Raw genomic sequence first — 25,996 nt, forward strand, 5'->3', positions numbered from 1 at the left:
ATTTATAATGCTGTATAGTAGATGTATGTATGTTGATCAAAAGAATCACCTCAACAATTTGGAGCATGATCTTTCAAACAAAAGGCTTTCCTCAGTCCATGGGGGGGCAGTGTTTAGAGGCATTCTTTAGACAGATTGAAGCTTCTTCTTTTCTCCACTTTTTCTAAATAAAACAATTACTGAAAGGAGAACTCCATGTGACTGATGAATTGATAGAACTGTTAAAGATTACTCTTCAGCTACATTTATCTTTAAGCTTCCTACTGAATTTATAGTTTGCAGCTAGCTTTGAACATTGGGACATAAAGAATACGAACCTCTCTCTGCTTTTATGATAACTATGGATACAAACGCTACTAATAAGAGGACTTAACACTTTGTTCACATATGCTGAACCTGCCAATGCTTTAAGACCATCTGGCAATACTTTTATTTCGGTTCCTTTGCTTGCTGAAGTTAGGCAGGCAGTAAATGGGAAATGAGCCTTTTTTCCGTTCCCAGTGAAATCCTATGCAAATCCAGTCAAAAATACATTCCATTTTGTTCAGTGGGGCTTACTTCCAGGTAAGTGTATGTAGGATTGCATCCTGCACACATTTACCTGGGAGTTCACTGCTTTGAATTAAAATTCAGTGGTAGAACATTTGTCTTTAATTCAGAAAGTCCCAGGTTCAATTCTTGGCGTTTCAAAGTACAGCTGACAGAGGCTTGCTAACTGAAACCCTGGTGAGTTGCATGCTGCCTCTGAATACTAGTTGCTAGAGAACATGAACAGCAGAGTGCAATTGCTCATATTCTGCTTGTAGTCTTCCAGTAGAAATCTGATAGGCAGCTGTGGGAACAGAACCCAGGACTAGGTGGGCCTTTGGTCTAATGCAGTTTCTTGTTAAATCAGTGGGACAAAACTGCCATGTCTTAACTTGAGGGCCATTGATTTCAATGGGAACTTAAGGTCAACCCAGAATTCCTAGGGCAAGAAATACTCCGAGACGCAGTACCAACCTATTGTTTCCAGAGCATGTGCCAGTGTTGTAATCCAAACTGGTAAGACTGTTTTGTGCTGTTTTACAACTATTAAGAAAAAGAAAAGAATGAAACGCCAAAACCTGTGATTTGCAGCTCAGTTTTCTTGTGTGCTTTAGAACAAATAGTTTGAAGATAATTGCTACGGTTGCGGAAATCACTTGAACAGGAATTTGGAGATCAATTGAGCTTCCCTTTCAAGCCATGCCAGACTATCAGAAGGAAATATTAGTTTAAAACATAAGGAATCCATTATCCTGGATAACTGGGCCTTCAAATGTTGCTTGGCCACAACTCACATCAACCTTTGCCATTGACCACACTGGTTGGGGTTGATGCGAGTTGGAATGTAACAATATCTGGAGGCTCCACGGGTTTCCCATCCCTGTTCTAGAATATTCAGTGAGGTGTAGCTCAAATAATTTGAGTTTTAGAATGCCATACCCCAAATGCAGCTTCTCCCATAGATAGCTTCTCTATGACTTTTACAAGACTCCATGACTTGTTCTTTCTTCTCCTCCTCCATAGGTATCCCTGGTCCCAAAGGTCTATTGGGAGTACAAGGGCCTCAGGGCTTTCGAGGTGACCCTGGTCTCCCTGCTATAGCTGACATGGCACTAGGAAGGCCTGGCTCTCCAGGGTTGCCGGGTTTTCCAGGAACACCAGGAAAGCAGGGCTTGCCTGGACCACCTGGTAAGATGAGCAAAATACTTTGAACATTGAACAAAAATATTTCAACTTGAAGATTACTTACACACACACACACACACACTGGTACCTCGGTTTAAAGATGGTCTTGTTTACAAACGATTTGGTTCATGAGCTCCGCAAAACCGGAAGTAGTGTCCCAGTTTGCGAACTTTACCTCGGTCTAAGAATGGAATCCAAATGGTGGAAGGGCACAGTGGCGGGAGGCCTCATTAGGGAAAGTGCACCTAGGTTTAAGAACCGTTTCGGTTTAAGAATGGAATTCCGGAACTGATTAAGTTTGTAAACTGAGGTACCACTGTGTGTATGTATGTGTATGTGTAATATTATTATTGACTATAATTCCACTCATTTCTTTATAGGAGGGGTGGGCCAACTTTGACAGGTGGGCATGACAACTCTTGCCAGTTATGTAATCCCTTGCACAGGGTTCCCAAGTCCCCAATAACCAGATGATTGTTCGGTGCTCAGAAACTTCAGTGCAAGAGGCTTTGCCAGTCCTATGGTTGGCACTTTGGGAAGCACTGAGCATAGGGTTTGCAGAGCGTTCTTTCTCTTCCTCCCCATCATTTGAAGGGGAGTGGAGGGAGAACAAACCTTGCATTTATGTTCAGTTCTGCTCAGTCTTGGGAACAAACATGTACAGAATTGAGCCTTGTTCTCCCTCCGATAATCAGCTTAACATCACAAATGACAGGCATGTAATTGGCAGGGGATTGACAAGTGGGTGGGGTTTGGGGGAAATGGCCTTGTGGACCAAACTGGTTTCCTACCCCTAATATTTAGCAATAGTTATTTACCAAGCAGTAATAACAGTAATCATTCCAGATATGGGCAAACCAGGCTTATTGCCTTTACTATTTGTCTTCAAAATCTGGCTTCCATTTATCCAAGGTGGAGTAATACCAGGAAAGCACAATCACCAGCAAGGAAGGAGGCTTATGAGGAGGGGCAGAGGCAATGGTAACAGCGCTGCACTCATCAGGATGGTGGTGTACAGGTGGCAGTAAGATCAGGGTTACTTCAGGTTGGTAGTGGTAGCCCAGCTTATATGCGTGCACCTGCAAGGCCACTGCTGGGCCAGAACTCCCCCAAAGTCCCTCCCTCACACCATCTTGGTGACCAAAGTGCTGCTGCCAGGAAGACTTTGCAGCCTCTGACTCACTACCCTCATGAGTCACCTCTGGAAGAAGCTTTAAGAGGAAGGCACTTTACTGCTTTCCCCTTCCAGTATGGGCCTCCCCCCCACATTGGTTGCACTGCAACAGAGCCTCAGCCGAGGAGAAAGCATCTGAGGGGAAGCTGAGGGAGAAAAGAGACAGGTGGAAAGAAGGGCTAAATACCCTCCTCCTTCTCGCTGCTTCTTTGTTAGAAATAATAACCTCCTACTTTGAAGAAGTGAACTCTGAAGGTGGATTGTGGGAATAATATTTTTGTATGCTGCCCAATGATCTATCAACTGCATATGGAATGTGTGTGTGAGGGGGGAATATGTCTAAAGGAATCTTTATTTACTCCACTCAGTTCTGTATTGCAGAACTCTAGCTCTGCGTAGCAAGTTAGTTCTACAGTTTCAGCGGGTGGCGCTGTGGGTTAAACCACAGAGCCTAAGACTTGCTGATCAGAAGGTTGGCAGTTTGAATCCCCGCAACAGGGTGAGCTCCCATTGCTCGGTCCCTGCTCCTGCCAACCTAGCAGTTCAAAAGCACCTCAAAGTGCAAGTAGATAAAGTACCGCTCCAGCGGGAAAGTAAACAGCGTTTCCGTGCGCTGCTCTGGTTTGCCAGAAGCGGCTTAGCCATGCTGGCCACATGACCCGGAAGCTGTACGCTGGCTCCCTCAGCCAATAAAGTGAGATGTGCGCCGCAACCCCAGAGTCGGCCACGACTGTACCTAATGATCAGGGGTCCCTTTACCTTTACCTTTTTAGCTCTGCGTAGCAAGTTAGTTCTACAGTTTCAGCAACAATTGTTTGAAAACAGTAACATGATTATGTACTATATAATGTAGAATTGTGTGAGGAGTAGAATAATAATAATAATAATAATAGTAATTTAGTGTTCCAAACTTCAGGAGAAATGGAGAAGAGGATGGATGGGTGAACATATATATCCTATTAACTAGGAAGTGGGCATCACATTGGCAGTCAAACAGGCTTCTGCTGATGTAACCATCTGGTCCTGTAGCTGTCTAACATGTCAGCTCTAAGAATGAGGCCACGCTGTTTATTTTTTAAAAAAAGAACAGAGGCAAATATAACCAATTAAAACAATGAAATATATCTTTTGTAAAATTTCAAGGTGTGGCTTGTACTGGGAGAGGGTCTCCTGGGCCGCCAGGAGCTAAAGGCCAGAAGGGATCACCTGGAGAAAGAGGTGCAAAAGGAGAGAAAGGCAAGTACCTGCATCCCTCACAGAGCAAATGCCTCATCTCAATCAAATCATGTAATTTAACCATGACTGTCCTTGAGATAAAAACACAAGTCATAATCGCTTTGTGAACTTGCATTATTTGTCTGGTCCAAAGCCCTGCTTCCTTTGTGCCTATACAGGGAATGCAAGTAGCTGCTTATGTGGTGCTGGTCCTTGTGGTGCACCTGGAATACGAGGTCCGCCAGGTGTCCCTGGAAGAAAAGGAGAAGTAGGGGTACCTGGAAAATATGGAAGAACAGGTGATCCAGGCTTACCTGGTGCAGTAGGGCCACCAGGTTCCCCAGTGAGTAACTTATAGGCAATATTTTATATTCTGGCATCCACAGAGCAGATTGATGTTTCCTTATGTTGTTCATTTCTTTATTTCTGAGGATTCGGCTTTTATTTTGTCACATTTTGATGCTAATGTTCAGGTGGATCACACAACGCATACTTAAACTGTGGAATTTGCTACTTCAAGGTGTGGTGATGACCATCAATGCAGATGGCTTTAAAGGGGGGTTCATGGAGGATAAGACCTTCAAGCACTACTAGTTGTGGTGCCTGTGTATAATAGCGGTCGCTGGGGGGGAAACAGCAACAGTGGGCTATTGTGCTCAGGTCCTGCTTGCAAGTTCTCCATAGGCAACTGATGGTTGGTCAGTGTTGGAAACAGGATACTGGGCGAGATGGGTCTATACTCTGATCCAGCAGGATTCTTCAACTGTTCTTGACAGTGTGCCATGACAGCAAAACATTGGGAAAGATCTTGATGAAAGGCTCCTGTGGGAGCAGGATGGGGAAAGCTCATGGTGTAACCTGGACAGTGGCGGAGCGACATGTTCCAGCACCCGGAATGGTGAACAGGTGGGGGCATGGCTGGCGAGCATCCCAGGGGGGGCGGCTGCAATGGCACCCCCCAGGATGGCACCCGGGCCCGGCAAACCACACACCCCGCCCCCACCTTCGTCCGCCAGTGCACCCGGATAACCTCTGTTGTCAGTTTGAAAAGAGAGCATCACACTCCCATCTTGCTCATCTTGCTCAATAGAAGTTTACTTGCTGTCAGATCTCAGCTATTATTTCAATTGACTATAACTTTTTTTTATTTTAACACTTGTAAGGGAATACCAGGTCCATTTGGGTTGACTGGTGAAAAAGGTGATAAGGGTGACCCAGCTAGAATAAGAATAAAAGGTAACTATACAACATACTAAACCCATGAGATTTTTTTTCTTTAAACTTGGGGACTGTTTCCAATGGTATATCCAAATTTTGTATTGCGTAGTGTTTGTGGTGTAGAAGCTTCACACAAAAGAGCCAACGATTTGCCCTGGGAGTAATAAACACTAGCCATCTGTCTGAAGTTCTTTCTCCAAAGTTATAGTCTGTAAGTGCCATAATTAGAGTATTGTCTTCCACTTCCTCATTTTTATGATCTATCAAATGCAAGGAGCTTAGTGCAGTCTGTTCCTTATTCCATGTCCCTCCACTGATCAGCACTCTGCTTTTTATGTTATTGTGAAAAATGCACTACCTAGTTAAAGTGGTACCAACTGTCCTAAGATTCTTGCTTAAGTTTTGTCAAGCATCTCCATTCGCACCATCTTTCTGTTTTTCTGCTCATCCTAATTCACTATGAACCACTTTTCATTTGAAATGTTCACATGCATCCACTTATTCATCTTACTGCAAGATTTTTAGGGTTGTTCTTAAAAAAAAAATAGACTGAATTTGCACACATTCATCATAGACACCTCAGTAATTTCTTTGGCTAATGCATTCCACAGAAGAGGAGGAGAAGGTTTCTGACCTTATATAATTAATGGAGAAGCTAATTTTTTTCTCCTCTCTGATTCCTCCTGCATAAAATCCTGTACAAATACCAAAACTCAGGGTTGGCATTCATTGTTTTAAGACAGAACTTTTAATATTCTGAACACTAATTAGAAAGAAAAATGCATTTTATCCAAACGCAAAATACTGTCCTATAACTTTTTGTAAAGCTGCATTCTTATTGGTTTGCCCAGTTTTCTAGCAGTTTGGGGGCATTTCCTAAAACATTCATGTACCATAGTCTTCAACAGCATGCATACATACATACATACATATATTGCATACTGACTGTAATATTTCCATAATTTAAAGGGATAAAAGGACAAAGAGGTCTTCAAGGTGAGCCTGGATTTCCCGGAAGAAATGGTATTGCTGGCAGGAATGGAGAACTAGGACTGCCTGGTGAAAAGGGCTTTAAGGTATACCTGATTGTTTTGACAGTTCTTTTCCCCTTCATTGTAACTATGAGGATGTAAACTAACCAGGAGTTGTCTTTCTGTGTGAAAGGGCTAAGAGTTCTGCGCAGTTCTTATAATCAAAGCTGGCTCCTAAGCTCAGAACATGCTCAGTGGCACCCTGTTCTTTAATTCTAACAGTATGCCTTTTGCACCTGGGATCATGGGGTTCTAGTGCAAAACTTCTAACATAGCTACAACACTAATAAAACCAACAATAAGGACATGCCCAGCCCAGCAATAAAACATTGATTTAACAAGTCCATCATTCAGAAGGAAATATTGCTCATGAGTAAGCTGCTGTGAACAAGTGAATCTCAAGGCCCTTTTGGAAAACCTGGTGAATTTAAGGGGATCAGCTGGAAGTGAGTTCAAATATATGAATTGTGCATTTGTATTCATTGTTTACAGGGGCTTGATGGAAGAGCTTTGCCAGGTGATAAGGGATTTCCTGGTTCCCCTGGACTTCCTGGCCCAAAAGGGCCAGTAGGACCAACAGGTTTTGGAATTCAGGGTCTGCAAGGTGTCCGGGGTCTGCCTGGAAGTCCAGGAAGCCCGGGTATTAGAGGACCACCTGGCCCAAAAGGTGAAAAAGGTAATGTATGTATTTTGCATTGAAAAGAGAATACTCTATTGGTTCAGTTGTTTGAGAGGTTGGGTCAAACCAATTGATGGTTGCTTTTCTTCTAGGTGCTACTCTTCCTTACACAGCAGCATACCCTGGGAATCCAGGTGCACCTGGTTTTAAAGGTATATCAGGTATGACCACAAAAGTGAAATAAGGTACTCTTCTTTCTACGGAAGCTGTTAATGTCTTCAAGTTATTCAGAATTAAACAGACTTCTGTAATTTAAAACGTACAGTAATGAGGTGTAGGGTAAGAATTCTCAAGATTGGAAAAGAAACACAGATGCGAGGTTATCATAAATGATAGCTAAAAATTAAAAGCAGGGCTAGAACCTCCCTAATACTCTATGCAAAAAACACCTTTTGTTTTTCACTGGTAGTGAACTTGGTGGAAAAATAAAGTTTGGTATGCTCCTCTTATATGGTTATATCATTTAGATACTCTCCGGGTGGGACAGCAAGGGAAATCTCTAATATGAGTCTCAGAAGCATTTTGCCATGGGTTTTGGAGCACAACTATGATTAAAAGAAATAAGGGGTCAAATCTGACTCCGTATTTCATTTGTTTGGTAAAAGCCAAGGAAATGGACTAAGTGGTAGTTCTTTACAAGTATTATTGTCTTTGGCCAGCTCCTGGATAGTCAGAAAACATGGAGAACTTACTGACTTTCCATTGCAATTGCTTTAGGATAACTCTTCATCCTGCCAATTGAATTGCTTGGAACTTCCTATCTCTTAATGTTATCACTTAATATTAATTATTATTTAATATTGAATTAGAGTTGCTCAGACTGGTGTCTTTTTTTAATGGAAACTTGAATGGCAGAAATTACACATTGCCAGACAAGGTATGTGTATGCATGATGAGATAGCGTGAACATGAAACCTATCAGTCATAAGAATGCATTGATCTTGCCTGAAATGTTTTAAAAATTCAACCCCTATATTTATAAAATGGATCTAGCTAGGTTTGTTCCACAGAAGGTTTGGAAGCATTCAACTAAGCTGTGCACAATCTGTCCATTCAGGTCCGAAAGGATTGAGAGGGCAGCCTGGGCGAGCTGGTCCCAATGGTTTTGATGGCTTCAAAGGCCAACAGGGCAGACCAGGAATACCAGGCAATCCTGGTCCGGAAGGTAAGTGAAAGAAGGGCAGGGTGTATTGATTTGTTGAGTATGGGTATGGAGTGATTTTAATATATATTCTGTTTTCTTCTTCTGAACCTCATGCTTATTGTGTAACTGAAGCACCTGAATGTTGTCAGGTCATTTAAATAAAGTCAGTTTTAGAAAAGAATTGTAGCTTACGTGCTTTTTCTCCAGTGCTTGGCTCCCATTAGATCTTGTTTCCCACAAGATGTAGTGATGGCCACCAACCTGAATGACTTTAAGGAGGAATAAATAAATTCATGGAGAACTATTGGTGGCTACTACCCATGATGGCTATGTTCTACCTCCACTGTTTGAGGCAGTATGTTTCTGAATACCAGCTGCTGATAACAAGCTGGAAAGAGAGATTCAGGTTCCTTATGTGGGGTTCTCGTGGGCATCTGGTTGGACACTGTGAGGACAGGATGCTAAATTAGATGGGTCTCTGGCATAATTCAGCAAGGCTCTTCTTATGTTTGTTGAAACCAGTCAGGAAGCAGATCTTAAACCTCTGCTTGAGGCTCTGAAGAGCTGGTTTGAGACACATTTCCCAGTAGTGATTCAAGTCCCAGACTGCTATAGCCTAAAATATCTCATCAGGTTAGAAACTTGCATTAAATAAAGAAGTAGATTAATCCAGGGTAGCAAATGTAGTACCCACCTCTGCAATATGTTGTTGGACCACAACTCACATCAGCCCCAGCACAGCAAATGGTCTGGGATGGTAAGATCAGCTATCCTTGGATTAATGTGATCCCAAATACTGACGATCTCCACTTGCTCTCAGTTAAATTGCTTTGAGTGTTTGCAATACTTAGAATGAATTCACAGGGATAAGATGAACACACAGAGGACAGATCTAACAGCCATGATGGGTAAATTCAACCCCCAGTTTCACAGGCGGTTGAATTGGCATCCATCTGTCTTGGTTTAATGTTTAATAGGTTATTGTATTTTAGTGTTCTGTTGGAAGCCGCCCAGAGTGGCTGGGGAGACCCAGCCAGATGGGCAGGGTATAAATAATATATTATTATTATTATTATTATTATTATTATTATTATTATTGGTAGACAATGGAGGAGTGTGCCTTTGGTGGTGAAGTTAAACTGTTGGAAGGTTACAGCATCTGCTGTGGCTGTAGATACTGATACGGGAAAGACATGTTTTGTTGCAGCTGGGGCAAATGAAGACCATGCCCCATGGCATTTCTTCGCTTTTCTCTTCACTCTTCTCAGTGGTCATTCCTCCTCTGGGCAGTGCTATGAATGCACAACCTAACTGCCTGACTCCAGATCATACATTCACAGACAGTATGCCGCTGATATCAGTTCCTGGGTGCAAACAATGAGGAGGAGCTACTGTCTTCATGCCTCATTATGACCTCCCCATATGTGTCTGATTGGCCAATGATTGGAAAACAAGCTGCTGCACTATATGGATATAGGAAATCTCTCTTTACATTCTTATTTCACAAGTGATATCATTACAAGTTGAAATTAAACAAGTTAAGAAAATGATCCTATGTCATCTAGATTTCATTATTCTTTAGGTTTCAGGGGTGAGACTGGTGATCAAGGTGCACAAGGTGAAAGTGGTCCAAGGCTGGATGGTGCTCCAGGGTTGCCAGGTCCTCCTGGTCTTGAAGGTCCAAAAGGCATTTTAGGTGACAACAGTTATGGTCCTCCAGGAATTCCAGGCAACAGAGGTCTTCCCGGTTTACCAGGCCTGCAAGGCTTAAGAGGTGAACCAGGTTTTGCTGGCCTTCAAGGTATGATGCATATTTGTGCATGATTTATCTTATGTTTTTTGGATTTGTTACTGATTATTGACTGACTATAAGCTACTTCTCCCCAAAAATATGTTTCTGGAGAGGAAAAATAAAAATAACTCAATAAATAATGTCTGATCCGACTGCCCCGGCTACCGTGCCCAATTTAAAGTGCTGGTTTTGACTTATATAGCCTTAATTGACTCAGGATCGTAATATCTCAAGGACTGCCTCTTTCTATGTGAACCTACCCAAACCCTGTTATCATATTCTAAGGCCCTTCTTCATGCGTCCCCTTCACAAGAGGTTTAGAGGGTGGCAACAGGAGAATGGACCTTTTCTGTGGTGGCTCCCCATTTGTGGAATGCTCTCCTGAGGGAGGTTTGCCAGGCACCTTCATTATAAGACCTTTAGACGCCAGGCAAAAAAAGTTCCTCTTTAACCAGTCCTTTAGCTGATTAACATCCAATGCCTTTTTAAAATGTGTTGGGAGGGGGTTATTGGGTTGCTTTTGTTTTTATTTTGTGTATTTCATGTTTTTTATTGTAATTTTATCTTGTGAACTGCCCTGAGACCTGCGGATATAGGGTGGTATATAAATTTCATAAATAATAATAATAATAATTCTAATGTAAGAGGTTGAAGGACACACACAATCTGGATATGTTTGGGAAACCCTAGTTGAAAATAAGAATGAGAGTAAGAGGAAAGGAAAGGAAAAGTGAGGGGTTGTATAGTGGGGAGATCTCAGAAGCATAGCAACTCACAAAAAAACAGTCCAGATAGCTTCACATATTTACAGTTTGTTTCTTTTACTTATTCTTGACTCGGGTCAACAGAAATTCTACCATTTCCCATGTGGTAGAAATGATCACTAAATGGGCATTTTCAAATCATGTGAATGAGTTAATCTGATCTCTGGTAAATTCCATCTCCAATTGTGGGTTGATGAAGATTGGGGCAACATCATCACTCTAAAAGGAGCACAGTATGCCCTAAATATCAATTTCTATTGGGCATTGTATGTGTTAAACAGTGCCATCAAGATTTGAGAGAAAAGCGACTTTCACTTACTCAGCTTCAGAAGTTCTATTCAGATTTGCTTTATGCATACCTGCTCTTTTTTTAAATATAATTTTTATTAACAAACCAATCAAATCACATTAATTCCAAATTACAAAGCCAAATTTTTTAAATTTTTGTTGGGGGTACCCATGCTTCGAGCTCAGAAAGGGATCCAAACATCTCTCTTGCTGCTGCTTTAATATTCACAATTCTGTCCAAATAGTATTCACAGTTCTGTCCAATCTTCTCTTTATTGTTTTCCTCATCTTCTTCTTGTTATCACATATTCCTTTCTTTGTGACCTCTGATAGTCTCCACAAGCGGGTTAAAAACAAACATTGTTATATCCTGTGTGGATTTTCCATTCCTCCAAGAGCCATATTCAAACAGACAGACGCCATTTCAACACTTCCGTATAAAACATTCTTAAAGTCTGCCCGTTAGTCCTCGCAGGCCTGTCACTCTCTCCTGAATCTTTTTAGGGGGTTCTGCCAGGTCAAACTCACAGTCTGATCCATGGTCTCCTCCCCCTCGATCATAAATCTTGGAGCCAGGCCTGCTTCTTAACAAGTCTCTTTTCATAACTGCGTCATTCCAAAGGCCTTTCATTCCAAAGGCCTTTCATTCCTTTCCAGATATTCCACAAGCCATATCTTTGATTAGTAATTCATTTCCACACAGTTCTTAATCATCCTGCTTATAATCAGTAATTGCAACGATTCTTCTTGGGGGGGGGGGGATTGTTAGGTACTCACATAAGATTTAAAAAAAAAAAAGTCCCCCCCATTCCGTCCCGTTCCAACATACCGACCCTTTGATGTATCTTCTTCTTAATATATTTCCTGTTAAATCCAGCCCCTCGCTCCACTTCACAGAGGTCACTTCAATTAGCAGTCTTAACTCCCGTTCTTCACTCAAAGTATGTGCATTTGCTTCTCTCTAATTGTTTATTTTGAGCTCCTGCAACCAGATCGCGCGATCAGAGACAGCGTCTGGGAGAGCCGTCCCACACGGGGGGGTGCGCCTTGTGCCCTCACCCCCATCTTTCGAACTCGCGGGTGATTTATGGCAACCGCAGGCAAGGCAGTGTTCCCCATTCCCTTGGGGTAACAAGGGAGGCTGCATACTCCCATATCAGCCTCTTAATTACCTCGTGTGAGACAGAGAGATGGTACTGTCGGTTGTCTTCCAATGTGCCCCTAGCGGCCCCCTGCTACCTGCTCTTTTCAAGTCACAGGTTGATTGTTTTGTGGCAAGCCTCATTATGCTGTCAGCATTGCCATCATCTTGTGAGGTTTCTGGGGTTGGGGGTTGCAGTACAAACTGGAAGGACAGGTCATATTGTGAAGCCAGCCTGCCCCAATATTGTTCACTTTGCCTGTGTGTAGCAGAGGGGAGTGAAAATGTCCCTTTTAAGCTCATGAAAGCAAAGGACAACATCCTGTGAATATAAATATATTTCCCCAGGTCCCGTCTTTCCCTGCAGCAACATGAAGTGATTGCTTTGGATAGCAACTCCCAGCAGGGATGTCATTTTACTATCTTCAGTATTATTTCTGTATGGAATGTGAGGAGCATAAGCTCCAGTCTCGTGCAAAGGGCGTCTTCTCTTTTCTTTCTGTTTCATGCTGCAGAATTGAAAATGTGTAAGGCTAGATCTTCCAAAATGAACATACTGAATGAGCTAAAATGAGCCAAAGACACTGTTCATGATGGCTTAGTGTGAATGCAGGGGCTCTCAGAGAAAAGATGCTAACCACTGTGCTCCTCCCTAGTTATTCTGCTGCTGAATGGCACTTTGCTAAGCCATGCCTTGGCATGGCGTGTTCATCCAAATTTGAGCTTGTGGCTTATCCATGAGCCCTGTTTCAGCTGATATGCCAAGCCAAACTATGGCTCGGGTCAGTGTGGCCCAGCAGTAAAACTGGGGAGGAGTAAAGCAGCTGGGATCTTTTCTCCAGAGGTTTGCCTTAGCATGAAGTGCAAACCAGGCCCAATTGTTTCAGACTAAATTATTTTGATTTTGGGGGGGCTTCATAAATGAATTATCCTTGCAGGACAGCCTGGCATCCCAGGATTTCCCGGAGCAAAAGGTCTCAGAGGTAGAAAAGGTGACATAGGAGTCACAGGAGGCCCTGGGTCACCTGGTCTGCCATGTGACAAAGGCTTGCAGGGGCTGCCAGGACCTCCAGGCTCTTTTGGACCACCAGGCTTTCCAGGTAAGTGCATCATTATCCTTGTAAATATTCAGGTGGGAGTCTAAAGCATACAGGTTGACCCAGGTATTTGATGGCTGAAATATATTGTGGTTAGCAACCTTGAAATCTTTGGGTGCTTTCCAACAAATTACTTGTTAATGTAATTGTTTCCACTTGTGGACTGGCATGGTATACATGTGTATTGGTTAAAATAGGTGTGGCATCTCACTTAAAAAAATAAATAAATGTGGCACCAGTTATGTACATGGCACTACAAAGATCAGATATGACAGATACCTGCCTCAACTGTCTAACAATGTAAAATTGACACAAATAGGAAATGAGAGAGGCAGGCCAAGGCAGCTGTGGGGGGAATGGATGTGTGCATAGGCAGGGCTTATAGAGGGGGAGCAGTGGGGGGGGGGAGACCCAGCTTGTACATGCTGAACATCTGACATTTCAATTCTTGCTGTAAACAATTTGATTTCGCCATCTTGTTTGCTCTCCTCCCCATGTACCTTGGCTTTATGAATGTAGCAGAGCAATTTCAAGGAGTCTGTAGAGCTATGGTTTTAACTTTTATCAACATTTTTATTTGGAATATTATTTTGATACTGTTGTTTTGGTTAATTGCATTTTATATGTGCTTTTAGGTTTTGTAAAAAACTTTTGAGACTTTAAAATGTTTTTTTTTTTTATTCTATAAAAATACAGTAGTTGTTAAGGACGTATTTTTGCATTTGGTGCATCTCTCCCTCCGTGCCCCTCCTAGGTTTACAAGGCTTCAAGGGTCCTAAAGGTGATATGGGTGCACCAGGGCCAGCTGGAATGAAAGGCATGCCTGGGTTTCCTGGAGTACAAGGGCCACCTGGCCTCCCAGGCTTAAGAGGAAAACCAGGTCTTCCAGGGGAAAATGGATTGCCAGGCCGCCCAGGGCAAAAAGGTACGTGGATTCTAAATGAAATGGTCTTTGTTTCAGATGTAGCACTTCACAGTTCATATATACAAATAGTATTTCTAACCATCACCTCTCCTTTCTTTGGTCTTCAAAAGCTAGGAGATGGGCCATTTGGGATTTGTAGAGTCATGACCAAATAAGGATACACTGTACTGGGCCCCAGAGATCCAGCCCCCAGCCCATACTGCAGTCCCATTACCAAGAAGAGAAAACAGATGCTCCATTGAGAATATTTATGGAAATTTATTTCCCAGTATGTGCCCACTGTCTAGATCTTGTGCGATTTGCTGGAGCCAATCAGGACCAATGTTAAGAGCAGAACAACATTCTGAAGAGTGAATTGCTGACCCATGGGCTTCTCTAGAACAGAAAAAGTGTTTTGTGCTGTTAAAGTAGGGCTCCCACATGTGACATTATTAATCCAGCAATCCAGTCTTTTGTTTAAGTGCACTAGAATCTGCATTTATCTTTCTGAAGGGAGCCAAGGGTCTCAAGGCATGCAGGGTTTCCCAGGACTCCCAGGAAGTGAAGGAGACATGGGAGCACCTGGTATGAAAGGTGAAGAAGGACAAGCAGGTCTGCGTGGCCCTCCAGGAGAATGTGGGTCTATGGGATTAAAGGGTATGTAGAGTGATCTCTGTAACTTGTCTCCTGAATTACTTTGGCATGTAGTGTGTTCCTTTTCTCCTAGCCAGATAAAGATTTTCTTAAGTTGGTAATAGGGCCATAGGAAGTTGCCCTTATACTGAGTTAGGCCACTGAGCCATCTAGCCCAGTAGTGTCCATGACAGTGTTGGCATCCATCTATCACGAGAGACAAATGGAGTGTGCCTCTGGGGGTGAAGTTAAACTGCTGCATTAGCAGCACCAAAGTGACCTCGCTGGAGTGCCAAAGTTACTCCCAAAGTTAAATCACAAATCTTAAAAACTGTGAGACCATACTATACCAGTTATTTCAAAGGTCTGGGAGAATAGAAAGGTTTTCACCTGCTGCAAAAAAGACCATAAAAATGGTTCCAGTGAATGCCCCATCAGAACTTGCTCCCCCCCATAGAGTTTTGTTAAAGCTATGGTTTGTCGTCTTGTGATTTCCTAAGCAGAAACAAGGAAGAGGAGTCATCTGAATACTACAGTTCCCGTCCTCTAAGCACCAAGCAAATGTTGAATATGTGGTACCTGCCCAGAGCAGTAAATATTTAGGCCACGATTAGGAATCCCAATAGTAGGATAGGTGGGTGGGCGGGCAGCTATGCTGTCCTGAGCAAATTTCTGCCTACATTCAGTACATTCTACCTCTTTAAGGTGAAAGAGGACCTCCAGGAGAGGATGGCCGTGTTTTCATATTGAAAGAGAAAGGACAAAAAGGGGAGCCAGGCTTTCCTGGTGATAAAGGCATCCCAGGAGCACAGGGTAAGCAAACTGCTTGTTTTCAGGTTACACAGAAACCAATAACTGTAACATTAAGTCCAGACCCTAGCTGACATCTTCCATATGCTATCTGATTTTTGGAAGGCACTCATACATGTGCAGCTGTTGTAGAAAGTTAATTCACTAGTACACGTCTGCTGAAATTAAAAGGTGAATCAGACAGACTGTTGTTTACTTAGTCAGTTAGCAATGAACTGCTCATGAGCTGTTGCTTTATCATATGAACCCAGCAGTGTGCATTTACTGATAGACAATATGCTGTAGGAGATTAGGCACCGCCTTCATCATTCATGTTCAGTGACTGCATTATCGCAGGATAAACAACACAGGAAGCTGCTTCACACTGAGTCAGACCATTGGTCCATCTAGCTCGGTATTGACTACAAGGATTGGTACCAGCTCCCCAGAGTTCCAGACAGGGAGTCCACCTAGATATGGTGGAGACTGAACCTGAAACCTTTTGCAGGCAAAGCAGATGCTCTACCACTGAGCTTACAGCCCTATTCAGTGATTACAATATAAAATGAGACTAATCAATATAAACTCACATTACAAGTTTCTAAACCCTCAATTGGTCTTAGGTACTTACTACACAGGGACATGGGTGGTGCTGTGGTCTAAACCACAGAGCCTAGGGTTGGCAGTTCGAATCCCCTCAACAGGGTGAGCTCCCATTGCTCGGTCCTAGCTCCTGCCCACCTAGCAGTTTGAAAGCATGTCACGTGCAAGTAGACAAATAGGTACCGCTCCGGCGGGAAGGTAAACGACGTTTCCCTACATTGCTCTGGTTTGCCAGAAACAGCTTAGTCATGCTGGCCACATGACCTGGAAGCTGTCTGCGGACAAACGCTGGCTCCCATGGTCAGTAAAGTGTGATGAGTGCCACAACCCCAGAGTCATCTGCGACTGGACCTAACGGCCAGTTACTTACTACACATCCCTTTCATATGACCTCAGTATGAGACCACTTCAACAAAAAGCGAAACCTCTCCTCCTAAGGGTTTTTTAGTTTTTTAAGTTATTGTCTAGATCTTACCAGTGTTTTTTTTCTGGGGGGAAAAGATACTGGTACTACGTACCTTTGAGTACCCCCAGAGAAAAAGAAAAAAACACTGGCTCTTACTACTGTGTTGTATCTACATATCACACAGCAAAATTGTTCTGATGAACAATATGCTAGATTCCTTTTTTAATTTCAGGTTCTGTAGTTTTTCTGATTTGTTTTGTTTTTTGGGGGGGGCGGGTTGCATTCTCTTCTGTGACTAGAAAGCATAACAACTTTACAACAAGCTCTTGAAATAATTTCAGGTGATAAAGGCAAGACTGGATTCAGAGGAATCCCAGGATCGCCAGGCAGAAGTGCACTTCCAGGTACTCGAAAAGGCGAACCTGGCGATGCTGGACAGGCTGGTTTTCAAGGGCCTCCCGGTCTCCCAGGACCCGCAGGACTGAGAGGAATCACTGGCTTTCAAGGACCACAAGGTGACCAGGTAGGGTGAGAATATTGTCACAGTGTTTGAAAGTCTAATGCTGTATTTAGCCATTTATCTGAGGGACTCTTGAGGAAAGCCTAGGAGGGGGTCAGTATGCAACATAGTACTGGCACCCAGTTGTGGCACACATTCCCCTGCTGTCAATGTCTCCAGTTTTAAGTGGGGACTGAATACTTGTATTTTCTGTCAAGCTGTATTGTGTGTTTTGCTGTTCGCCATTTTATTGTTGTAGTCTGCCCTTGGGTCGTAGGATTAAGGGTAGGACATAAGTTTTTATCAGTAGTGGATGGCATGATGGAGTGGAGGTGCTTACCTGACCTCCTGGCAGGTGAGTTGCTGGGAGGGGCAGAAGGGAGGGAGGCAAGGCTGCTGTGGTGCAAACCCACTAGCAGAGCCAATCTACTGCTTCTGCTGGTACAACCATACCACCTGCCCACTCTTATCTCCCCCTTCTCTTTTCTGGTAAGCAGTAGCTAGCAGGTCAAATATGAATGAATAAGTTTGCCTTTTACTTGCTTTTCCATCTCAGAGCTAATGATCACCATATTTATTGTTTTGTGCAATTATCATTATGATCAGTGTCTTGAAGCAAGTTGAACAAGAAACCAATAGGTCTGTACTACAGAGCAGTTTACACTGACCACTTAGAAATCTTCAAGCAGCATAAAGCCTTCTGTGGGAAGAGTAGAGATCAGAAAGGAGAAGGCTGAAGCAGTTTCTGTTTTAGATTACACACAAACTCTTTCAGTTCTTCGTATTATAAAAGATCAGAATTTGACACAGAAAACAAGACCCTCATTTATTTTTAATTTGCAGGGACAAGTGCTGTAAATTTTACATATAATTGATGGGCATTCTTCTTTTGATAAAATAATTAGGGTGCACAGGGATTGCCAGGGATTCCAGGAAGTTCAGGACTTGATGGTGCAAAAGGATCTAAAGGTAATGCTGCAATGGTAATACATCTGTGCCTGACAGTTACTGTTCAGGTTTCTGTCAATGCATTAGGAAAAAAATTAATACAGTGGAACCTCAGTTTTCGAGCGTCTCGGAAGCCGAACGATTCGGAACCCGAATGCCGAAAACCCAGAAGTGAATGCCTTGGAAATCGAAAGAGGCGCGTTTCTCCATTTTCTCAATGGAATTTGCTGACCGCCCATTGCACCTTCGGATGTCAAACGTTTCGGAAGTCCAGCGGTCTTTTGGATTATGTTTGACAGCCGAGGTACCACTGTATACAAACAGAAATAATTTCTGGTAACAAAATACTATCATGCTGGCTATAGACATTGATTAAAGATTTGATAGATCATGCTGAAGGGGAAAGGCAGGCACCATACTAGTTTTTATATCGCGTTACATGATTTGGAGAGCACAACAAAATGAGTATTATAAAATGTCATTGCAAACTTTCGGGATGATAAAACAGAACTGAATTAGTTGAACATCACAAAGTGATTGATTCAGAAATAGGAAGATTCATTTTGTGAACCAGTGCCCCTGCCTAATAAATAAGCAGGTAAAGCACCTTTCTCTGTTTATATTGACATTGTCAAGACCAATATCCACATTTGTTCTGCTGCTGTAGTTGCACGTTTTAGGCTCTTTTTTGTAAGAGTATCATTGACCGTAATCCTGAAACCATTTGACATATATTAAGATCCCTTGAAAGATTCTCTACTGGCAAACAAAGGGAATTAAATTTTTAAAAGAAATAACTACAGGTTGTTTAAAGATTTCAGAATCTACTTATACATGAGATGCTACTTTTGCAGGTAACAGAGGTGACCCAGCTGTCTCTTATGGCCAGCCTGGTAAGAAAGGTTCTGCAGGAGATCGAGGATTGCCAGGTGATGATTCCTTTGGTCATTTGGTTATCAATGGGCAAGTTATCTAACTAGTGTATATCTTCTTGTGTATTTATATCTTTTCACTAATTTGAGCCAAACATTTATGGCTTCATGATTTGAAGCGATGATTTAATTCAAATCCATACTTTATGCTACAGACACATTTTTCATGTGCTCTCTGCATGTCTCCAGATGATCACCATGAAGTGAAGGGGCAATATGTCCCTGTAAATACACAGGAGTGTATGCTGGGCACATGTACTCACATTTATACCACGTGTATGAATCTGCATTTCCCATCACACTTCAGTGTTCACCATGGCAAATATGAGCATGCATATGAAACTGGGGTTATGCTAGTAGCAAGAACAAATATTTGCTATCCTCCAACCTTTTTTTAGATAGATCTCCTCCTTTGTTCATAGAGTGGGGATTGAAAGAAATACTTTAAACAGCTTTAAATGTGACAGGAGAAACTGAAAAACAATTCTACTTTTTTTGAGACGTTCTGGGTCACAACTAGCATCAGCAAATGCTGGGGCCTCACTACTGATACTCTGGGCCAACACTGAGAGAAACCACCATCTTCATTGCCTATGGCCCCAGTTCATTGCAGTGTCTGTCTGCAATGGTATGCTAGAATCCTTAGACATTGTGGAGGAATGAAGATGGCTATGGCTGCAGTCACCCAGTTGAGTACCCTGAGGCAGGAGCTGCAGTTCTTTTCGACACAGCCACTTGTCCTTGTTTCCACTGCCTGCCTATGCCACATGGTAAGCTCATCAGGGGATGGCAATAAGATGGCCAGAGCCATTTCAAACCTCATGCTAGCCTTGGATATTCAGTTATGCTGCTGTTAAAATTTGGGACTCTTGTTGCCTACCTTCGTGTCAGTCATTGCCTTCATCTGCTCAATCTTTATATTATTATTTTTTATAAGATATTTATTGAAATTTTCAAAGTGTTACCAGATAAAATAAAAGCAGTAGAAAATACAAAATAAAAATAATTAACAAAGTAGAGAAAGAAAAAAACCAAACCCCTTCCAACCATATGAATACCAATTCAAAAGTAAGAAAAGGTGGCAAAAAGAAAAAAAAATACAAAAATACATCACACACAATTAAAAAACATTTAAAAACAAATTCATTATTCTCATATCCTCAACTGTCATTACCTTCTTTCTTTGACCTCCTCCTCCCTTTCTTTGTATCCTAGTTATTAATTATCCCAGCAAATCCTTTCCATATTTCATAATATTCTGCCATTACATTACCCTAAACTGTTTTAATCTTATCTTTCTATAATAAAATAAACCTTAAAGCTTAAAACTTAAATCTTATCCTTACCAACTTCTCATAACCATAATATTCTTTCATAATTCTTTAAACATCTTTACTAAAGCCAAGTAGTTTCATTCCAACATTTTTCTAACATTCATCAATTTTATAAAACAGTTCTAATGGTAGAAAAAAGAAATACAAACAAAGCCAATCTTCATCCAACGTCCCTTCCTCCTGGTTCTGGGTTTTGTCAGTCCTTATTATCCCGTCGATCTAGCCCATTAACCTGGCAGCCTTATATCCGAGGCCCTCAAGTCTCTTCCATGTCCCTTCCGCAGCTCTTCTTCATATTTGTAACTGTATTTTCCCTTGTCTCCTGCTCGTGGTAACTCCAGCTTGGCAACATTTTTAACCCTTCTCGACAGATCAGCCCCTTTTCCAGATTCAACACTGAGTTCCATATGGTATTTAAAAGCATGTTTCAAAGACCCTCCGAAATTAAGAGCCCCCACAATCCCAAACATCTCACGGCCCATTGTCAGATTTGAAAAGTCCAAACATCCCAGCATAGGGGGGTCAATCCAGCCCCCCATTTCCAAGCCAAACCAAACTTTTTCTTTCCAAATCTGGCTTTTTCCAAGTTCATTTGTCAAATCCGAAAACTCATATTCCTGTTGGGCCTGTTCTGTCAGGACACACTCCTGATTTAATTCCTGGGTGGGCTCCACATATTTTCCCACTGTCTGTTCAAAATTTCCCACTGCCTGTTCAAAATTTGTAGTCGAAGTCGCCATCCAATTCACCTTTTCATGTAATTGTTCCAGTAGGGCATTTGTTTTATAGAAAGCACACAACAAAGCTTCTGAATACATTGTCCTGCAAGGTCGAATGCCTGTTCCCACGATTGTTATCTGTAACAGCTGCCGGCTCTCTGGAGTTGGTAACAGTTACACAGTCTCCCTCTAGGGGGAAAACTTCTATTTGTTCTTGCAACAAAGTTTCCCTTTTTGAGATACTTTGTCAATATTTGTTGCTTAAAGATGCGAAGGGAAGCAGTGGAATCGCTATGTTTCTCTTCTTTTAGCTATCTGTCAAAATGCTTGTCTCTGGTCAATGAACTTCAAACGTCAGTCCTGACACCCCGCTCCAGGATCAGGATGGAGGAAAGTTACTTTACTTTAAACTCACTTTAAACAGTCCGGAAAAGATCCCCCTCCTTCTCCTGCTGTCGAAGGGGGGTTCCACAATTTTAAATGATGAAATCCAATCCTTTAAAGGCGATTTTCTAAGCTCTAGTTTACGTTGTCTTTGCTTTATTCTGTCTACCGAAGAACGGAAGGCTGACTTCCTGTTTAGACCGTCCCGTTCCGTACCAAATTAAAAAAGGTTTTTAAAATCCAATTCCTTTCTGCTCGCAAGTCCTTATCTAATGTCCAGTTGTTCAAAGTCTAAGTACTCACGGGTGCTTATTTTAGAGTCCAAATTGTCCCAGGAAAAAGGCAGCGCTCTCCGGCAACGGCTGTGTGGCTTCGCTCCACGGAAGTAGCAATTGACTCACAGCACCGCGCCACTTCCCCCTCTTCACTTCGGAGCCCGTTAGTGGGTTCCTTAGTGAGTTGGGGGGGCGCTAAAGGTGCCCGCTGAGTCCCATGGTCACAGGCTTCATCCGCCTGTGATTTTTAAAAGGGTCCCCGCTTCGCCGTAGCGGAAAAGAACCGTTTCCCGCGGAGCTAGTCCCTCCTGTTCAGAGGTAGTCCGCCATTGCCGATGGCGCCACCCCGGAAGTTCTGCTCAATCTTTATAAATGCAAACTAGTAGATGTTGTGAGATACTGTAGGTTTTCAGTACAGTTTCATCCACATCAAATGGTGGATGAATGGTGGAGTGAGATGCCTTCACTCCATTACATTCTGCTCTATTCCGCTCATCGAAGGAAGCTGCAGAAGACAATATACTAATGCGTTTCCAAAAAGCTAATACAGTACACTATGCTTGAGCAGTGAAGCATGCCTATGTATGCATGGAATTTGCCATTTAAAAAGTTTCGCTAAAAATATATTACAGTAAGAGTTGCTTTGTTTGTATGCTTTGGTTTAAGGACTTGATGGATTACCAGGGGACCAAGGAATCACAGGTGTTCAAGGGAGACCAGGAAGACAGGGACCCAAAGGACTAACTGGATACTCAGGAACACCTGGCTTCCCAGGTGAGGTGGAAGTGAAAGAAAAATTAACTGGACTTTAAACATAATAAGCTTTTATGGGCCATGATGACATCAGTAGAAAAGGAAACATCAACATGCAATCAAACCAGAAAATATATGAAAGTCAAGATGGGATTATAAGCAAGATCACCCTAATCCCTGTGGGGAAAAGTCCAATAAACTTTCCTAGCTGAATGGAAAGGTCCATACTGTATTTCTTTTAAACAAATCTTGCTGTTTTGTAATTATTTATTTGTTATTTTTACTATATTTTTTACATCAACTCGGGACATACATGAGAGGCAATTAACAATAATGTCATTTCTAGCAACCAGCATAATCATAAAATATATATTGAATATTATGGAGAAATAGTAAGTATTGTTTAATTATGAGGATTGTGTCTTCAACCCGCAGGTATCCAAGGAGCTGCAGGCATTCCAGGAGCACCAGGTGAACAAGGTAATCCTGGTCTTTTGGGAGCTCCAGGTTTTCAAGGATTACCTGGCAGTCCTGGGAGAAAAGGTAACTATTGTGAAAAACATGTGGCAGTGAATGTAATGATGTGGACTAAAGGTGATAACATGAATTGTATATTACTCTGTTCTTTGAAGGAATACAGGACTGGAGAAGCGCAAGCCAGGGACCACATACTATCAGCCCCTAAAATGACTATCAGTGGCCTTAAAAAACTGTTGAGTCAGCTTCTCCTCTACCCTCCTTGGGGCTGTTTAAGTTTTCCAAGTGTGCCCTGAGGAAAGGCGGAAACACAGAAGCCTAAGCCAGGGAACTCATGCCAACAGCTCCTGAAGGGACCATTAAGTCTGCCTCAGAGAACTCTGTTTTATATTTTGTACCCTCTTCTTTCTTCCCCAGCATAGATCCTAACAAAGATAACCCCTTGCACTGCCATTAACCTAAAGGGGATGAAGCTCCCACTGCTGCTTTTCTTCTCAGTCTAATTGCAGAGCAGGGGGTGTACGCAGTCTTGTCGGAACTGCATCACATTGTCCCCTCCATTCTTTTTCTCCATCTTGCAATATTTCAAAGGCCTTTCGGGACCGCCTGGATTAAATGGCCTGAATGGACTACAGGGTCAAAAGGGCTTGCCAGGATCTCCAGGTAAATAATGAAACTACCATTATAAAATTATAATTTGAAAAAAATGAATACGAATGGAATTACTAGTAGAGGCTCAATCAAATGTTAAGCCGCCAACTGGCATTAATTTTAACAATAAACGATAGATTTTAAATTTTATGTGAGGTTTGGCTTCAGCTGACACTAGTTAATGCTAGCATAGTGAAAATCAGCCCGAGAGTGTCGTGGAATTTCTATTGAGGGCAACAGCTATGGAGAATTATCCTTTTGCAAACCAAGTTATCTGTAGCATTTCAAACAGACATATGCCTGATAGGACCATACTTAGATATTGGAACCCAAAGCCTAAAAGTATGTGCGAAAGCACACATGCAGTGGTTGCAGATCTTATCCTCCAGCAACTGCCCCCATGCTTCATGGGGTATTGCTCTGAAGTGCTTATTGATATTGAGCAGTCTTTTGGGAGGATAAAGGGGGCTAAGGCTGAAGGGGGAAGCTGAATATCCTGGGCAAGGCACTCCTATACAGTGCTACCTCTGGTTACAGACACTTCAGGTTACAGACGCTTCAGGTTACAGACTCCGCTAACCCAGAAATAGTACCTCGGGTTAAGAACTTTGCTTCAGGATGAGAACAGAAATCGTGCAGCAGCACGAGGCCCCATTAGCTAAAGTGGTACCTCAGGTTAAGAAGTTTCAGGTTAAGAACGGACCTCCAGAACGAATTAAGTTCTTAACCCAAGGTACCACTGTATAGTGACTTAGGGGCCATAGGGGCCACAATTTCTTGAATCATTTTTATCGCATGTGTCTTCCAAAGGGCCATGCTCTCTTCCCACTCCCCACCCCACAAATTTATTCTCATTGCAACTCTCTGAGGCAGGTTAGGCTATGAGAGAGCAACTGACTTGCCTCAGATCCACATGAACAAGCATGGACATTGAGAGTTGGCCAACCTTGGATAGCGTCACCTGGAAAGGAAGTGCTTGGGTGTCTGCTTTTATGCATATGCCTTTTATTCATTATGAAGCTTCATTCTGTGTGCATTTATTATTCCCTTTGTAAGGTTTAAGTGAAATGGGGCCTGCAGGATGCATAGGAGAACCTGGGCCAAAAGGCAACAGAGGAGAACCTGGACTACCAGGAATTTCCCGTCCGGGTCCCCCTGGAGATGCAGGACTACTAGGTCCCCCTGGTAAGGAGCAGTTTTCTCCATGGGAGGAAAACAGCTAATCTATTACTACTGTCAGCATCGCCCTTGAGCCAGTGCCACCAACTGGACTCATCCACTTCAGCCCCGACTGGGCTAGGCAAGCTGGGTAGCACTTCCAGAGACCACCTTCTGCACAGGAACAGGTCAAAGTGCTGTGGACTCACAGCTTAGAGTTGTGAGCACCGGATTCACTCCAACAAGAAGACAGTCGTCACACAGCAGAGTACAGCAGAGTCTAGCAGAGTATATAAACAACTCGGAGAGCAGCTCTGTAGAATATCTTCTTTATTCTATCTACAACTATTATACAAACTATATACAGAGCTGAATAGGTCTAAGCATAAATAAATGCTGCACTGCACTGAGTGTCTGCAGCTGCTCTTAGCAGCAACCTTATCTCTACACACGATCTCTAACACTCAGTCTCTCTCTCTCTCTCCGACACTGACTGACTGACTGACTCGGTGCTGGAGCAGAATAAGTAGAGAGCAGAACACGCCTCCTCCTCTCTGGAGAATCAGCAGGCTCCTCAGGAGATTCTTGGATATGGGAGGGGTGAAATCTCCTCAACTACCCCATTGAAGAGCAGGATGATGATGTTTGTTTCTTACTTAATGTCATGAACAACAGCCAATAGGTTTCTGGGGACACTCATGTAAGCAGATTTCACAAATAATTAAAGCAAGGGAAATGCACTATGGCAAACATTTGTGGTATCTTAGATATATATTGTGCTGGAAAGAATGGTTCTGCCACACAAACAAACTATAGAGTCCACACAACATAGAGTAAAATGCCTTTGCAATGAGGTTCCTATTGGTCAATATTCAACATTTTGGTATCTCCTAAAATATAAAATAGCACAATAAACTCTCTTCTTCTTACAGGCAAGCCAGGTGCTTCTGGGTCTGCCGGTCCTATGGGACAGCCTTCTGTAAATATAATTCCTGGGCCTCCAGGTGACCAAGGCCCTGCTGGATTAGATGGTGTTAGAGGTATGACTGGCATAATAAAGCAGTTAAAGTAGAACAAACCCTCCTATGTGCTGGACATGTAGCAGAAATGTTATTTTCCAATTGAGTTTGAGAGCAGGAGGGGGTCCTCCTTTTGGAGAAACTAATCAAATAATTAACTTTGCTATGCCTTTATTCTGTAAACCACTTTGAAGGCCTTTTTTTTTTAAACAACAACAACAGCACACAAAGATTATATGTAAACTGTTGGCTGCTC

The 25,996-nt window shown here is 42.5% G+C and overlaps 1 protein-coding gene across 1 annotated transcript in view; it reads left to right on the forward strand.

Annotated features, from left to right (window-relative positions):
• The window catches only part of COL4A4 (collagen type IV alpha 4 chain), a 66,499-nt gene that overhangs the window by 30,668 nt on the left and 9,835 nt on the right, over nt 1-25,996 (forward strand). Inside the window, exons 19-39 of the mRNA XM_081007030.1 lie at nt 1,552-1,716; nt 4,031-4,123; nt 4,282-4,445; nt 5,266-5,338; nt 6,290-6,396; nt 6,844-7,027; nt 7,123-7,191; nt 8,088-8,195; nt 9,757-9,975; nt 13,098-13,259; nt 14,011-14,181; nt 14,674-14,817; nt 15,499-15,606; nt 16,933-17,114; nt 17,996-18,059; nt 18,893-18,967; nt 22,349-22,456; nt 22,871-22,978; nt 23,504-23,575; nt 24,620-24,748; nt 25,654-25,761. Of these exons, the coding sequence (XP_080863156.1) occupies nt 1,552-1,716; nt 4,031-4,123; nt 4,282-4,445; nt 5,266-5,338; nt 6,290-6,396; nt 6,844-7,027; nt 7,123-7,191; nt 8,088-8,195; nt 9,757-9,975; nt 13,098-13,259; nt 14,011-14,181; nt 14,674-14,817; nt 15,499-15,606; nt 16,933-17,114; nt 17,996-18,059; nt 18,893-18,967; nt 22,349-22,456; nt 22,871-22,978; nt 23,504-23,575; nt 24,620-24,748; nt 25,654-25,761 (2,613 nt within the window). The remainder of the gene's footprint in view (nt 1-1,551; nt 1,717-4,030; nt 4,124-4,281; nt 4,446-5,265; nt 5,339-6,289; nt 6,397-6,843; nt 7,028-7,122; nt 7,192-8,087; nt 8,196-9,756; nt 9,976-13,097; nt 13,260-14,010; nt 14,182-14,673; nt 14,818-15,498; nt 15,607-16,932; nt 17,115-17,995; nt 18,060-18,892; nt 18,968-22,348; nt 22,457-22,870; nt 22,979-23,503; nt 23,576-24,619; nt 24,749-25,653; nt 25,762-25,996) is intronic.

The sequence above is a fragment of the Podarcis pityusensis genome, assembly GCF_964106645.2.
Source record: "Podarcis pityusensis genome assembly, chromosome: 5".
Classification (NCBI taxonomy): Eukaryota; Metazoa; Chordata; class Lepidosauria; order Squamata; family Lacertidae; genus Podarcis; species Podarcis pityusensis.